The 17,047-nt window shown below is 35.4% G+C and overlaps 1 protein-coding gene across 1 annotated transcript in view; it reads right to left on the bottom strand.

Annotated features, from left to right (window-relative positions):
- MTREX (Mtr4 exosome RNA helicase) overlaps nt 1–17,047 on the bottom strand; it is a 44,204-nt gene that overhangs the window by 16,879 nt on the left and 10,278 nt on the right. Inside the window, exons 10-15 of the mRNA XM_068176082.1 lie at nt 16,634–16,736; nt 16,362–16,493; nt 15,106–15,185; nt 14,384–14,494; nt 13,633–13,734; nt 12,173–12,298 (exon numbers count right to left, since the gene is read on the bottom strand). Coding sequence (XP_068032183.1) covers nt 12,173–12,298; nt 13,633–13,734; nt 14,384–14,494; nt 15,106–15,185; nt 16,362–16,493; nt 16,634–16,736 — 654 coding nt within the window. The remainder of the gene's footprint in view (nt 1–12,172; nt 12,299–13,632; nt 13,735–14,383; nt 14,495–15,105; nt 15,186–16,361; nt 16,494–16,633; nt 16,737–17,047) is intronic.

The following is a 17,047-nucleotide window of genomic DNA, read 5'->3' as shown; positions in this document are numbered from 1 at the left end:
CACAGCTAGGATATTATACACTATATTTGAATTAAATGTCCAGGTAAAATAATTAGATGTTTCCTGCAGTTTACACTTTGGATTCCATCATGTTAACTTTAAAATAATAGGTACTTTGCTATTTAAAGCAATCCATTATTTTAACACTGGAAAAAAAATTATTTGCAAGTCATAAGACATACTGATTACATTGGTATCTAGTGAATTTTGTACAAAAATAGGCAATCTGCTAATTCTTTAACTTGAATTATGTCTCATTATAAACTTAACATAACTTGCAGGTAGCTTGTCCTCTGTATATGGTCCTGGGCACCCTGCTCTAGATGACCCTGATAGAGCCATGGTTTTGGAAAAGATGACCTCCACAGGTCCTTTACAACCCCCACCATTGTGGGATTCTGGGAATTTTTTTTTTTTTTTTTTTTTTTACAATGTGGTATGTACAGGTATTTTGATTAACCTAAGAATAAAAGATGCTGACAAAGCATTATAGGGAACCATTACCTTCTTTATCCATTTTTACTTTTTAAGAATGTCTACTACCGTCCTCTGTCAAAAAGGAGTACTGGACTAAGTAAATGCATCTTTGGTCTGATTCATCATTGGCTGTTACTATGTTCTACCCAAGAGGACAACCTTGTTATCATAAAGGAGCAAACATTTAATTTATATGGACTAAAACAACCAGTTATTCAAAGAACAAACAAAACACTTGAACAGTGTCCAAAGAAGATCCAGAACAGCTCAAGATACAGCCTCTGCAAGCAAGGGCAAGCCTGAGAAACTGTCTCTCACTTAAATATCAGCACAGAAGGCCGCCTGGATACACCAAATCTCTGAAATCAGATGACAGCGATCCAACACTTTGGAAGTACAGAACTGCTCAACTCCAGTGCATAACCTTTCATCCAAGTAGCACTAGTATCAAAGGAGCAGGATAGTCCTTCAGAAAGGATACAAGGGAAATTCAGGGATTATGAAGTAGAAAATTAAAACTTGTGTGCAACTAAAGCAGTAGAAAACAGAAGCACCAGACAGCTAGACAGAATACAGAAGAACAGCAACATTAAATAGGCTTTTTATGAAACCAAGACAGATCTCACAAATATTTCAGAGCTCTCTGAAGGTGTTAACAAGTACCTGGATTATCATACCTCCTTGATTCCTGAAATGCTTATGACAATACACTCACCTCCAACAATATAACATAATTAAGTGTTTAAGGGATTTTTAAAAATTAAACTCTTGTGAATTCCTAAACAGAAAACAAGTGTAATTTCGGTGTTTTGCAAAACAAAATTTCCAAAAGACTTAAAGAGGGCTGGACTTACAAGAAATGTAAAAAAGGCAAAGATAGAAAAATAGCAAGGTCTGCTAAAAATTGTACTAGATGTCTGAAGCCATCCACAAACAACAAAGAATTAAATGGCAAGTGAAATCTAATCTGGAAGTGTAATAAAAGAAAATGGGCAACAGTTCACAATGGTCTTGTACCTCTCATTCTCTTCAAATAAAGTATATATGAAATGTAAGAGAATTACTGAACAAAATTGTCATTTCAACAAGGTCTGTGAGTAAATTTAGTTATGATTAAACATTTTAAATAACAACTAAAATGTAACAGGAAAGCAAGGATGTCTCAAGATATATTTTTCATGCAACTAAATGATTGTTAAAGTTCCACATATTTGATCAGATTTTAGAAGCCTAACACTAGAAAGCATGCAACTAGGCACCTTTTTTAAGCTCAAACATTGTTTTACCTAAACCTAATTACATCTTATTGCAACTAATTTATTTGCTTTTCTCTATTAGCAGATATTTCCTTGTCATACGTAATTTAAAAAATCACTGGCTATTAAAAAAACTGATTATTTATTTATATATGCAAATAGTGAAATTCAAATCCAGTGGTCTTCCAGATCAAGCTAAGTGTACTAGACTTTAAATGACAATACCACAATGCACACACTTTTCTTTCAATTTTAAAGGCATTGTCAGGAATTCAGATCCTACATCCATTTATGCAATGATATCAGAGTAAGAGGCAGTTTGAATCCAGAAGTCCTTCACATGTACAAGATTTAAGAACACTGTAACCCCATTTGTTTTAAGTGAGACAGAGCTTTATGAGATTACCTTACAAATGTTAGAATCCTACTCACTGCCTCATTATTTTGTCTCAGAAAAGAACACAACTGTTACAGAAAAGCCTTCAGCATATGTTTATACTCTGAAAGTACCAGCACAAACACATGTAAAACAAGTTTTGGATAAATCATGTTCTAATGCTTTCCTTCCCATGGCCACTCATTCAGTAATTCTAGATTACATCTCTGAGTGGATCATAATTACACATCTATGTTTTCACCTAAAGTGATGCATCTCAGAGCAGAAGTACCTCTTAAATTAGACCATGAAATGTGTATTTAAAATAATACTGTTAGTTCTGAAATCACCACAGATGGATTTTTACTAACTGAAATGTCTCACTAATTACATCAACAGTTGAGCTGCGGTGCTCAAGTTTCTACAGATGCCTCTGATTTGATATATCAAATAAAGATGACAGAACTTCTGTTGCTGATGTTAACCAACCAAAAGCTATGTAGCATACCAAAAGCTACGTAGCATAGCTTTTTTTATATACCTGATAAAAGGATTATGTATGTACCAACCTCCTGTCTATTTTTCTAAATATATTATTTATTCTAGGAAAGAGAAATTATCACTCCCTAAAAAGCTTGCCTCTCTATAACAAAAAAAGGCTATTTAAAGAATGGCATTAACTAAAGAACAGCCCAGCAATTATGCCAGTGTCAGCTAAGAGTGGTCAGATTCTTTCCTACTGCAATGTCCACTGCTCTAGTCAGGCATCAGCTAAAGAAGCTGGAATACACTCACCAGCTGGCTACAAGCACTAGAGATCTGGCAAGAAGCTGCTGCGTAACAGCTCTGATCACACAATGAAACAAATCCTCTTTCCATTCCTGACATCTTGGAGGGAAAACCTTCACCATGTGCTTGCAAGATTTATAAACTATTTCAAAGAATAGAACCATGTCACTCTCCCACCTAAATGTGATGATTAAGTGAGAAAACAATGAACTTCATACAATTACAATATATACACAGAACATGTCAAGAAAAACCAAACAATTCCTGCAGATTCACTTTAGATACCTTTTTAAAAAATCAACAGATTTCAGCTCTGAAGAAGTGATTTAAAAACAAACCAAAAAACCCAGCTATTTCAGAGATTACATAAGCACACTTACTTGAAAGGCAATGTTTGAGCCAGTTGCTGATGTGGTAATTTTTATTTTTATTTTAAACACATGATCAGCATTTTACCATTTGAAAATATGATCATTCTATTAAGACATAGCAGTTAAAATACGTATCTTGTTTTGACAAAAATGGTGAATTTTTCCTGTTCTGTTATCTCATAAACACATCTTCCTCCAAGTTTCAGAAACTTCTGTCTTCCCAGTGTTCTCTAAGCAAAACATTTGAAATCAAGAGTTCTGAGAAGCTTATTTTATCTGAAAACTGAAACTGCTACTTCTTCAAATGAAATATGCTCTATTGTAGCTCTACTGTATTACACCTTCAGCACAGCCAGCAAGTTCTGCAGCATGCATTAGCATTTACCTATTACCCTAAGCTATCAGTAGACTCACATTCAACAGGGAGCAATCACCAGTATGCCTTTGTCTACTAGATCAGTCCACGTCCAGATTTTGCAGCTGCACTAGAAAACCTTATACGAAAATACAGTTTTCTTTACACTAAGTACACTCAAGGCATGAGTAGCCCATCAGCCTTTTATGGCAAATACTAAAGACAGCCATGATTGCTGGAGAGACAATTAGTGCTTACCTGAAGTCACCTGTCAGATACGTAAGGTGAAGAGAAGCTAGTAACAGGAGGGGAGGGAAGATGAGATATATTACTGATAGGAAAATGGAAAAGGTAGGCTTTTCCTTCTTAACTTACTTTTAAAGAATCTTCACAGTATAAAGTGTTCAACTATGCTGGATTTTGCTTATTGCCAAGATATAATAAGACATAAATCAGTTTCAACTTACATTTTCTCCATGATGGTTATCTCCTCTTGAAAACCCTTTTTCTGCTCAACCCTTTTGCCACTGGCTCCCAGATTGATTAAAAATGCTGTGAAGCACTTAGTTCATCCTCTACCAGAGGACCTCCTGTCAAAATACATCAACCTTCTCTTCAACAAGCTAGGCTACGCCATCATCTGCCTCAACATCTCTCTGTCTCGGAGAAAGCACCTTTGTCTCCATAGAAAAAGCTCCGTATTAGAGAAAGGAAGAACCACAACCACTCAATTCAGAAGATCAAGTAAAAGCCTGACTTTATCAGAGCTGCAAAAAGAGCCGTTAAGAAAGACTGCCTTGAACAGGCATCAAGAAGTCACTTTCAAACATGCACTGTCTCCATAACTTATTGCTGTTGAAGAATTACCATTCCAGTTCTCCAGCCTCCTTTTCTGCAAGTAATGCTACCTCTCATTCCTTTGAGGTGAGGACAGTCCCCCTCACCTCAAAAATGCCTAATGCCTGCATTAGGAATTGTGCCCCCTGCATTAGGAATTGTGTGACCAGCAGGAGTAGGGAGGTCATTCTTCCCCTTTACTCGGGCGCTGGTGAGACCGCATCTTGAGTGCTGTATCCAGTTCTGGCCCCTCAGTTCAGGAAGGACATTGAGATGCTTGAGCGCATCCAGAGGAGGGCAACAAGGTTAGTGAGGGGCTTGGAACACAAACCCTGTGAGGAATGTTTGAAGGAACTGGGGTTCCTGGGTTTAGCCTGGAGAAGAGAAGGCTTAGAGGTGACCTTATTGCTCTCTACAGCTCCCTGAAGGGAGGTTGTAGACAGGTGGGGGTTGGTCTCTTTCAACAGGTAGTAACTGACAGAACAAGAGGACACAGTCTCAGGCTACGTCAGGGAAGGTACAGATTGGATATTAGGAAAAAAATTTTCACCGAAAGAATAATAAAGTACTGGGATTGTCTTCCCAGGGAGGTGGTGGAATCACCATCTCTGGATGTGTTTAAAAAAAGACTGAACATGGCACTTGGTGCTATAATCTAATTGAGGTGTTAGGGCATAGGTTGGACTTGATGATCTTAGAGGTCTCCTCCAACCTCATTATTCTGTGATTCTGTGAAATTTAATAAGACTGCAGCATAAATTTTTTTTCTGAATAGTTTTTGGACAGCAGAGTAACTTCGCAAGCTTTTCCATCCCTCTGGATGACAATTGCCTGGATACATGAGAACAGTCTGCATATATCAACTAAAGTTCTCAGAAATTAATGATCCCCTTTGCCCTTGCAACCACTTCTCATAAAATGTTAAGCTAACTTAACATAAGCACCCTGTCAAGTTTTCTGAGATTTGGGTTACTAGATGTATGCAAAAGAATGACTGGATTAAGCTGATAATGTTAAAAATCAGGAATGTAATCATAAACAATTCACTACAGAAATAATTTAGCCAAAAGCTAAAAAAAGTACAAGAACCTGAAAACTATAGCTGCTATACAGTGTTCCCTGTTTAACTGCAAATAATTTCAGAGCGAATCCTCTTAACACAACCAAACAATCCAACAAGGGATTCCATGTTTACTGTATAACAACTTCTTGCCCACATAAACTAGAAAAATATAAAGATTGCAATGAAGAAGATTAGTGTATGGAATTGATACAAACAGTATTTTTTCCTTTTTTTTTTACTGTTAAGACTTGGAAGCCCTGTCTAACTAGAGATGTGAGTGCTGTCATTGCTGCATAATGGCATGTAGTGTTGAGCAAGACATACATTTGGTAAGAGTTACTCCCTCTGTTATCTCTTACAGCAGGAGAAAAATATTTACAAATCTGTTCCCATGAAGAGAGAGGAACAAGTTCTTCACATAACTTTCTTGCTCCCCAGCCTATCATAGGAACATCAAATGGCAAACACTGTCTGAAATGAATTAATTTGCAAAGCAACAATAAAGTATCTTTCATAATGATGAAATTAGATATTATATAGGACATAATTTATACCATTTTGGTCCAGTGACAGTTTCATTTGCTTATCAACGTTTTCAGAAATAAACTGAATCAATGAGTTTCCAGAAAGGAAATAACAGAACACTTTACAAAAAGAGCAAAGAACCAGACAAACTGGTAATAACTAGAAGATCTTTCCCTTTTTAAAGTCTTAACAGGAAAACAGGTAGACTTACATGTCTGTAACAGTCATCGTCACAAATTTCTATTAAAACCCTTATTAAATAGAAATGAAAGTGACTGTTTGATATGTCTGTAAGACACAGAAACACCTCTTATGAAACAGCAACATGCTTTTTTCTATATATCAGTAATAAAAAAACCACACAAATACTCAAGTCTCTCTCAGAAATAGAAAGAAAACCCTATACATTTACACTGATAGCAGAATTACCCTGAACTACATTAGCACAACTGCAAAAATCAATAAAAAACTCTTCTGTGAGTTTGTTTTTAACAGACAATGGTAAACAGCTATTTTAAGCACAAATTTATTACCAATCTGGCTCACTGCTTTACCCCAAAACCAATTACACCAGGACAAACAGAAGCCACTGTGGGTGGCAAAATACTGCTCCAGCAGGCTTTTCTGGTGAAAATACCTCAGGCTGGGATTCAACAAATGCTACAGTTGCAACAAGAAGCTTAAAAGGAAAACAATGTAACTCTGTTTCTCTCGCCTCCAAATACCACCTTCTCAAGTTCGTTTTAAATGATGGAAATTTTCAGTCCTTTTACCCTCTCTAACACAGTAGGCTACTGTTGTTAGCCATCATTAGTTCAGTTCAGGATAGTAACTCCCAAGTTCTGGTCTTCTCCCTATTTTTGGAAAAAGCAAATGGTATCTCTCTCTTCAAGAAGAAACTAGCTGACATCCTCAACAGAATTGCCACTATAGGTATCAGGACAGCGACATATTTATTTTATGACACTTTACAATTTCAGTAAATGTGCAGTATGTTTTAACTTAAGGAAAAGTGTACCCTAGCAAAGACTACCTACTTCTGTAAAATGTTAATATCATATTAAATTTGAAAAAGTACCTTGTCATCTGTTTATCTCAAACCTACCCTTTTCATTTTAAGAATACAAAGGCAAAGAAAAAAAATCTAGCTTAGCCAAAATACATTCACATTCGTAGTGATGAGTTTACTAAAGTAAATTTTCCAAAAATCTGGAGGAAAACTGCTTTCCACAGACTGAACTAACAAAACTTGAAGTATTTTTGTGGTATTAAAGCAGCAACCACAATTAATAAATAAAACCTATTAGCTTATTCCTAACAGGCTCTTGAAAATGCTGAGGTAAAGTTTCAAGAATAACAAACCATTTTACACACCATTTGATGCACCCCATTTTCCTACATTTTGGTTGCAAACATCAGCAAGAACAGCTACTTGCTGTTCTCTTCCATCTGCTGGCTTGTATAATTATATACAAAATTGTGATCCTGTTCACAAAGGTGTTTGATTATACATTTCCCTGATCTCTGTGATTTCATGCTAGAATCTTATTGACTTTAAGGTGATTTTATATTAAAATTATAAGTTAAGTACCTTCCTGAATCAAAGCCTGGAAAATTCCTGCAATGCATGCTTTATAAGGATAAGAAAAGGCTGGCAGTTTACAGTAAAAACAATTACTTAACATTAAAATTATTTTTTATCTAAATACATTTTATAAAGTATCCAAAATAAGTGTTTCATTGTGATTCTCATCTATTCACAACCTTAGAAAAATATTTTACTGTCCTCAAATCACTATCTATAGTGACAATCTATTACTTTAGATTTTGCAATGTCTTTTCCAACAAGTATTTGTGCCTACCTCCAGGTGAAGTATTTCTCTCCTGATGTAACATTTGGTATATTTCTCAACCCCTGAGGCATTTTCCCCTCCTAGAAGTAACTTCTGAGTCAAACCAAAGTACCATAGCATGATTAAGATGGCATGCTAAGCTGATGTTTGCAGAGAAAGCTATTGAACTGTCTGAATTTCTGTTGAGCTCATTTGCCTGGTACAATAAAACAATTTAAGAATTAAAATAAAATTCAATGAGACTTCTAATACAGCAGCATACAGGCCAAATAAGGACAAAACAGCCAGCTCTATAAAATGAAGGCCCTGCCAAGGAACTAGATGTAGCTAGTAGAGTATCTCCTACAGCTTGGCACTGGGGCACTTTATGATCCATAGACAAAAGACAAGAAAGCAAATTAAAGTATTTTTTACCTTGGCAGACAAATGCTGGGGAAAGGATTGGCATTGATGAGGTCTCACCTCAGAGTCCTGTGCTCAGTTCTGAGCCCCTTATCTCAAAAAGGATTTCAAAGTGCTGGACCATGTCCAGAGAGGGACAACAAGGCTCATGAAGCACCTAGAGATCATGTATTACAAGAAACAGCTGAGGGAGTTGAGGGTGCTTATCCTCGAGAAGTGGAGGTTCAGGGGAATCCTCACTGCCCTCTACAACTGCCTGAAAGGAGGCTGTTAGTAAGGAGGGGTCCAGTATCTTCAACTATCCCTGCATTGAGAGGACAAGAGGAAATGGCTTTAAACTGAGACAGGGGACATTCAGATTAGATATTAGAAACAATTTTTTCACTGTTAGGCTGGTCAGGCACTGGAACACGTTGCCCACGGAGATGGGGGAGTCACCATCTCTGGAGGTGTTTTAGAGGTATCTGGATCTGGCACTGGTTAATATGGTTTAGGGCTTGCTACTGGTAAATGCTGGGTTGACAGTTGGACTTGGAGATCTTAAGGTCTCTTGCAACCTTGATGATTCTAAGTTTTCTTTGAATTTTTCAGTCCGTCTGTCTCCTCCTGTGATGAAATAGATGCAGTGCACTGATAGGCTCAAATTCAAAGTTCAAAAACCTACTTACATACCACCTTTTCAGAGTACAATCATCCATTCCAGTAACATAATTAGAGATTATGTTAGAATCTTATGCTCAAGATTTTTGTCTTTTAGAGACATAACAAATTACCACTGTTGAGTAACTGAACTCTCTCTGTAGGAATGCATCCTTGTAGCATGGCCAAGTTCCAACTGGAGAGATGCTGCACTGATTTCAAAGGCTATCTAGCATCAAGAAAAAGCTCTACACTTCCTACCTAAACCAACACAGTAACCTCCTACCTAAACAGCTTTTAGGTAAGGAAAAATAGATTTTAAGAAAGGAAACAAAAAAAAATTTCCAATTGAATACTTCTTAGCATCATGCAAATGTACAGTTACAACTTACCATCTTCAAAAAGCTGCCCCAATAGTCTTGTAAGCATTGGAGTTTACAGATTCATGCAACTCACCAGTTTACTAACTATTCAGTGGTCAACAAGTATATGCTAATGATAAACAAAGAAACCTAATTACACTGCAGAAGACAAATGTACATTACTGAGTTTAAGAAATATTTACAAAGGTCCCTTGTAAGAACTCCGTCTAAGAATGGAATGCTGAATGTAAGTCTGGAGTACTGTACACAATGTCGCAATGAACAGTGCCATAGCCAAGTAGCACAGCTGCAGCAATGCTGCTGGTACCAATACACTCAAAGCTCTCACTTCACCGACCACAGCAGGAGGCAGCTGACAACAGGATTACTAGATGTTTTGCTCTAGTGTTCAGGAAATGGTTTGGATCAGACACCCCCCCCCAATAGGGTTGAAGAGCTATGACAAAAATGTTCTATGTGAATGTTCTATCATTTTCAAGAAGGCTAATTTATTTCTTCTGGAGTTTTTCCAGAAATCTAGCTTATCCTGAAAACAGAATACTACCACTAGGCACGACCAAGATCTTACTACGAACAAATACCAACAGTAAGGAAAATCTAACTGAGACATACTTAATGATGACTATGATTTGTAAATATTATGTATATTATGTAACTTTTAATCTGTATTGATTTTGTTGGACTGTTTGACATGGAATTTCATCTAGATGCTTTGTATTTAAGAACGAAAACAATAAGGGGTTTTTTTGTGCTGTACTGCTCCTTTCATAAAAGGTTACTTTTACTGCCTTTATAGCAATTGGCTAAATAGTTACAGAAACTACAGAAACATCAATATCTTCATTTTAGCCACTTCGAATCTTTTTCAGAAAATTCTGAAAGTCAATCTTTGCTCATAGGTAGTGTCAAAAATTAATGAAAGATATGAATTCATTTAGATCAGTGGAGAAGTAGCAAGATCTAACATAGGAAGCAAACACCATTATTTTTCCCATTTATTTCCTTGCAATTCAAAAGGGGGAAAAATCAAAGGTCTTGTAGTTTCAATGAAGGAAATATTCTTTACTATTTCCTTAAAGTCTAGACAAAAACTGCAGAGGTAATACCAAAAGGAAAGTAAGTGATTTTCTTCTTCTGTCTTAATTCATTCAGATCAAGTTCTATAGTTCTCAAACTACTGAATCTTCAAACTTTAAAAAAAACCCACTTCTGAATGGGTGAGCTTATAATCTCTTAAAAGTATGAAGATAAATACTTGAAATATATTTTTTTCTTAAGCTATTAACAATTATTTCATATAAATTAGCCTTTTTGGGGATTTTTTCTAAATATTATTTATAAAGATTCTCTTTTGCTTCTCTCATTTTGTATAGCCTCTTTATTTTTCAGCTAAAAGTAAGTATGACACAAAATTATGTCTGTTTTCTTCAACAGTCTTAAAAACTGACAAAAACCCAGTTAAAAAACTTAGTCTTCATACATCTCAGAAAGGTACAAATGAATTAAAAGTGCACGTGAAGAAATAAATATATGTACATTCCACTGACAAAACACACATCAAATAAAGACTAAGAAATTAACACAAAACCTAATGCTATCATACCATGAATATTTCTGAAATTTATTTTACTGATTTCTGGGTAGTTAGCCATAATACAGCATTCATGAAAATTCTGACTTAAAGGAGGTAAATACTACCTTCTTGATGTATAAAAGGTACACGTAATGTACATATTACCAGATATACTATAATATGGATTAACAACACTGACAGATCAAGACACACAACAAACAATCCTCATTTACATAATTAACAGCAGCCACATAGGTACTTTTCCCCTTGTTCTTAATTTGCCTGAAAAAAAACACTGGCATCTCCTTTTTTTTTTGGCAACAACTACATGCCTTTTGTTAACATAACTTGTTGCTGACTTGAGATGATTTCCACAATTTATACTAAGTCTAGTAATACTGTAAATGCTGTTTTAACACAAATGACCTGCTACTTGCACCAAAGCTACAAGCTCCTAAATGGAGAGCAATGTAACTTCCCAAGTTTTCAATTTTAGCATGTCTGCACAATTAATGTAAGCAGCCTAAGACAGGCAACTCACACAACAGATACTTCTTTCTGGAATTTAAATAGAAGTGTAATGAGTACAGTACTTCATATTCAGATTATAAAGCAAGAGAGTGTTAGTGTGATAATCTGTAACTACTCCCATTACAGTTAGGGGAAGTCCTGTAATTTAATGCCCATCTCAACCATGAGTGATTTTTTCAACCTCTCAATTTCCAAACTTCAATATTTTCTGCAAGAACTCAATTTCTCCATAGCTGATTTTCGCATACCTACAGCCACTTCACTCTTCTTTATTCTATGTACCTCATTTTTGCATGACCTTTTCAGTTTCATCTATCACACTGATAGTCCACTAACAAAATTTTATTTCATCACAGAACCAGTAATTTAGTAACTCTTGTGAAAGCTGAAACCTTTTCCTAGTTCACCATAACTCTTAAACTGATGGCAGTCAGCAAGAAACAGAATACTACAGTAGTAGTGCTATCACTAGAAAAACAGCTCAGAGTTTTACTTGTCCTGTCTGATAGCCCTTTTATACAAAGAAGTATGATACTACTTTTGTACAAATAAGGATGATATTAGCCTTCTGAGTTTGTTTCACAATAGAAACTCCTATGAAAATTCACTAAAAGCTACTTTCAGGAGTTGTCATCTTCTACCTGCATGATCTTTTTGTCTAAGGTGAATAATTTTCCATATAACATTACTCAAGTGAACATAATCTTCTGGGAGAACAGAAACAAAATAATGTCTCTCCTACCTTCAAAAGCTGCTTGCCAATTGTTGGACTCATTTTTTCATCCACCATAAGAATTACTATTCCTCTGTCATCCATACCTCGGCGTCCTGCACGACCTGACATTTGAATGTATTCACCTGAGGATATCTACAATAAAATGAGAAAAATAAATTAACAAACATCAAGAAAATAGCAAGAACTCCTACTGTGCTAATTAAAAATGTACAGTAAGTGACATGATGTACAAAAATTAGCAAAGAGTTATCTAAGTTATCAAAGAGTTATCACAGATTGACTTTATTAGTCATACTTACGATGAAACAACAATATAAATCCATAACTATGAACAATGTAAGTCAGCAGTAAAAGCTAATTAATGCTCTTATAGCTCCGTATTGTGGGGCATAATTTTAATAAGCACAAAAACCATTTTACTAATGTCTTTTATAATGGAAGGTTGCTGACCATGGTGAAGATACAATAGATCTTCAACATACTGATAATGCATCTCAATCATCTTCAAATAATGCATCATTTCATTCAGATTATTCAAGATTAACATTAATATACTGATACTTGCAAAAGGATTATTTTTATACCTCCTAACTGTGAAATGGAAGAGTTTATAAACAACTGGGACATGGACAACAGGCAGCTACAACTAGTTATCTATGTCTCAGCAAGTTATAAAACAAGGGTTTTGTCATCTGTGGAACTGCATTCTCAACAACTCCCCACGTTTCACTTTAGGTCAGAATTTAAAAACTACTTAAGCAAACTGTGCTAAATAATTTCACATTTCTTCTATCTCAAAGCAAACCCATTCTTATATGTATCTTACAGATAATCAAAATGAATAACAGCCCAAACTAACTTTGAAGAAATGTTTACTTCATAACTTGCATAGGTCAAGTCACTTCTCCTGTTCACAACAATCACATTTGAAAGATGATCCTTGGCTCGTATAAAGCTTTGCTGTGATGACTTGCAAGGCCTCATGTTTATTTTAAATAAATCACATACCTAGTTTTAATGTCTAAAATTTTAAAATTATGCAAAAAATCCTGCTGTAAGAAAAAAATACTCTTCCAAGGTCAATTACCTCTTTTCATGGGTCTGTCAAAATTAGTGTTCATTATGATAGGACATGAAATCCATTAATTCTTCAGCGTTCTCTGATACAGAATAAAATATCTGCATATCAGTTTTGGAAAAGCTGTGCAGAAGTCCTAGTCTAATCCAATGTCTGCTGCTAACCTGTATTTGATTCCCTTTTAATGTATCTATTAAACAATCTCATGGATAATCTGAAGAACCTTGTCTTCTGAAATCTGTGTATTAACTATAAATGGATGAGACACAAAGATTTTTGAAAGAAAAAGTGTTTTCTATTACATTGAGATGAACACATTAAGAGTAAATTTAATCCTAATTAAGGTTTAAATAATTCAATTATTCTACAGATCCTCTCTATCACTTACCCATCGGAAATCTTTTCCATCAAATTTACTGGCACTTGTAAACAGCACAGTTCTGGCTGGCATATTAATTCCCATAGCAAATGTCTCTGTTGCAAATAAGGCCTAAATAAACAGACTGAAGTTAAGCAAGCAAAAAAAGAGGATCTCAAGCAAACACAAAAATAGTCAGAGATTGATAGACAAAACCTCTCTGGATTTTACTATATCTGTGCAGTCAATACAGGGAACACAAGCATATTCAATACTTAAACACTGGACCAAAACCATCTTTTTGCCTTTCCTTATTTCTCCTGGGAAAGCAAAAAAACTAAATAGATGGGTCCATGTGAAAAACTCCAAAAGAAAACATAAAGGAGTGCAAATTATATTAATCAATAATAGTAATTATTTTCAATATTCAAGTTTGCAAGAAGAAAACAGAAGTTAACTATCCAAAAAAACCACCACAACTTTCACCTAAGGTTACATTTTTCTGAGTATTTGTCCTTAGTACAACCAACAATCAGCTTGGTAAATCTCAACAGTAATTTAGAGGAGAAAGATGCAACATAAAATAGTTGAAGAAAATATTTAAATTAGACACTGAAAGTTTAAATACTTATAAATAAAATCTGGAACACTTAAAACTACAGCTGTAATTGTGTAAATCTCCATTGTAATACTAGCATACACCCTGAGCTAAGGCATAATTGGATTTTCAGGGTTACCACCCACATATTCACAACAAACTACAGATGGACTTGAAAAATACCTTTATTAGGCCCTCTGAGAAAAGGATTTCTATGGTTTCTTTCAAGATAGGAAGCAAACCACCATGATGAATACCAATTCCTCGCTTCAGAAGGGGAAGCACATGTTCAACCTGGGAAGAAACATACAAAAGACCATCAAACAAATTTTAGCTTTTGTTACTAAAAGTTGTACGGAAGGCTTCAACACTGCCCTTAGTGTTCATATAATTCACTATTCCCCAGTTTAAAATAAAATAACTACCCCTTCAATCTTGTAATATCCTGCTTAGAAGCTTCTATTTTTGCACTGTAAAGATGGGAAAACATCACTATGCTTAGGCATTATACAATAAATTAGACTGCAGATACATCAATGCAATGCAACTGTTTGAAAGCCTCAGCAATCAATAACTGGTAAGTGCATACTGCACTCCCAGTTGAACTATTTCCAGACTTTTTAACCCAGGTCTACCTCTTTATAAACTCTCATGAGAGGCAGGAACTCCACTGTTAATTCTGATAAATATTATGCTGGAATTCCAACTGGAAGGAATCCTTATCAGCTCTTTCATAATGACAAAAAGCAATGCAGGAGATACTAAAACCTGGGGAGACAAATGAGATTATCCAGTTTTATAATTTCTGTACCCTCTACAGAACACCCACAACTTCAGAAGTTGCAGAAAACAGGACAGCAGCAATTCAACTCTATTCAAAAGAACTCATTTCAATCTCCACTCACCTGAGGAAGCTTTTTGTCTTCATCTGAGAGACAATCAATTGCATTATTGAAGACTTCTTCAACCATTTTTTTTTCTTCATCTAAGAAGGCAATTAGTAAGTTATTACAAAATGCAGAAGGCTAAAACCAAATGTAACTAAAGTGGCACCACATTCTAACATTTACAAAAGTGTACAATAAAAATAGAGTGGAATACTGTGAGGTCTACACAAAACCACCCACACTTGGTCAGGCAATCAAGACTTCAATAAGCCTAGAGGAGACAGATGGTAACCAGAAGCAGACGATCAGGAAAAAGAAAACTAGAACAAACCTTTCAGAACAGTCCAAACATCAGCCACTTTCAAGCTTGGGATTTATCAGTCTTATGTGCTCCCTGTCTGTTTCTAAAACCTCCCCTGTTCCTCTTCTACCTACTACTACCTGTCTGCATGGATAAAGACGCTCTTTCCTGTTAACTCTTAAACCCTTACCACTAAGTAGTACAAATATCAAGAATATACATTCAAAGGTGTCCTTCTGAAGAAAACATGAAAATGTACTTCTGCATTTACACATATCTTTACATTTTCTGATGGAAATACCGGCATTATTCTGCCACACCAAACCAAAATGTGCAAAGATTGGAGCAAATAAGCAGTCAAGAACCTTAAACAGCTCAAAAACATGAAACAGTACATTGGTTTACAACAAATTCCATATTTTTGTTAAAACTCTTCAGATTTCCAAGAAGTAATGTGCATAAAATTATTTCCAAATCTTGGTCATAGCCAAAATAAAAAAATATCTTTGTTTAGCTTTTGGTTTTTACTTGGAGAAGCAAGGGAAAGAAGGAAATAAAGAAAACTGGATTGCATTGTAGAGAAAGAACAGTCTAGTGGTTTGTTATACAGTTGTTTGGATTTTGCGAGTATATTATTTTTCTAATGAATGTAACATGAAAATTTTGGGAAATACTTTTTTATGATCAGTGTTCTCCCAGTACAGACAGAATTTTCTAGGAATTCTTGTGTTATTATTACAATGAACAGCATACTGGAGCAAGAAATAGTTTAAAATCAATGACCAGTTCAACACTGCGATAACCAAGTACTCTGTGCACCAATACCTTCCTACTGAATACAGCTTGAGGTACCAGAATAGTAAATGAAAAAAGCTGTATGTATTTTCCTTTTGGTTTTACACAAAATGTTCAACAGGAAAACTAGTATTTCACATCAAAATGAATCTGTGAATAGAATTCGATTTATCTGTACCTGTATTGAAATCTAATTTTGTCATCTGAAGTGCATAGGCTTCACAGTCTTTCTTACTGAAGCTGAAAATAATCACAGGTTGGAAATTCCTTTCCATGATCATCTTCACAATCTTAAAAACGTTTGAAGGACCTTCAGAAAGATTACATTAATTTAAATTAAACTTTACAACAAAAAGTATCTTATGGAGTAATTGAGACACAAGCACAACTTGCATAGAACTTTGAAAAAAATTCATACCAAAATTTACCTCAGAATGGGGTCAAACTCACCTTTTGTTCCTCCTTTCCTGCCTTTCTGGTCCCCTTTTGCTAAGTCTCCTGCATCTCTAAGCACTTGCATCGCTGTATTAAAATTATCTTCTCTGAAATCTCCCTAGATGTAAAACACAGACTTTGTAAATAGTTAGTTACTTTGTGAATAGCCCACTTAAAAATACTTAGTGTTTTGCACAGCCAGTACCATTACCCCACATATATACAGGTAAAAGGACAAAAACTATGCATAAGCTATCAAAAGAGTTTACTAAGTCAGTGTCACAGCTCAGAACTGCACTGGTGTGTCTCTAAAATTAGTGCTCATTGTTCTATCCAGCACACTACCCGCTATGCCAGACCTGCTGAACGACACATTACTAAAACTGACTTTTAGGAATGTCCACACAAAACTATACTGCCCAATGAAGG

The sequence above is a fragment of the Anomalospiza imberbis genome, chromosome Z, assembly GCF_031753505.1.
Source record: "Anomalospiza imberbis isolate Cuckoo-Finch-1a 21T00152 chromosome Z, ASM3175350v1, whole genome shotgun sequence".
Taxonomy (NCBI): Eukaryota; Metazoa; Chordata; class Aves; order Passeriformes; family Viduidae; genus Anomalospiza; species Anomalospiza imberbis.
Note: the sequence above shows the minus strand (reverse complement) of the source record. Positions and strands in the feature narration are given on the sequence as shown.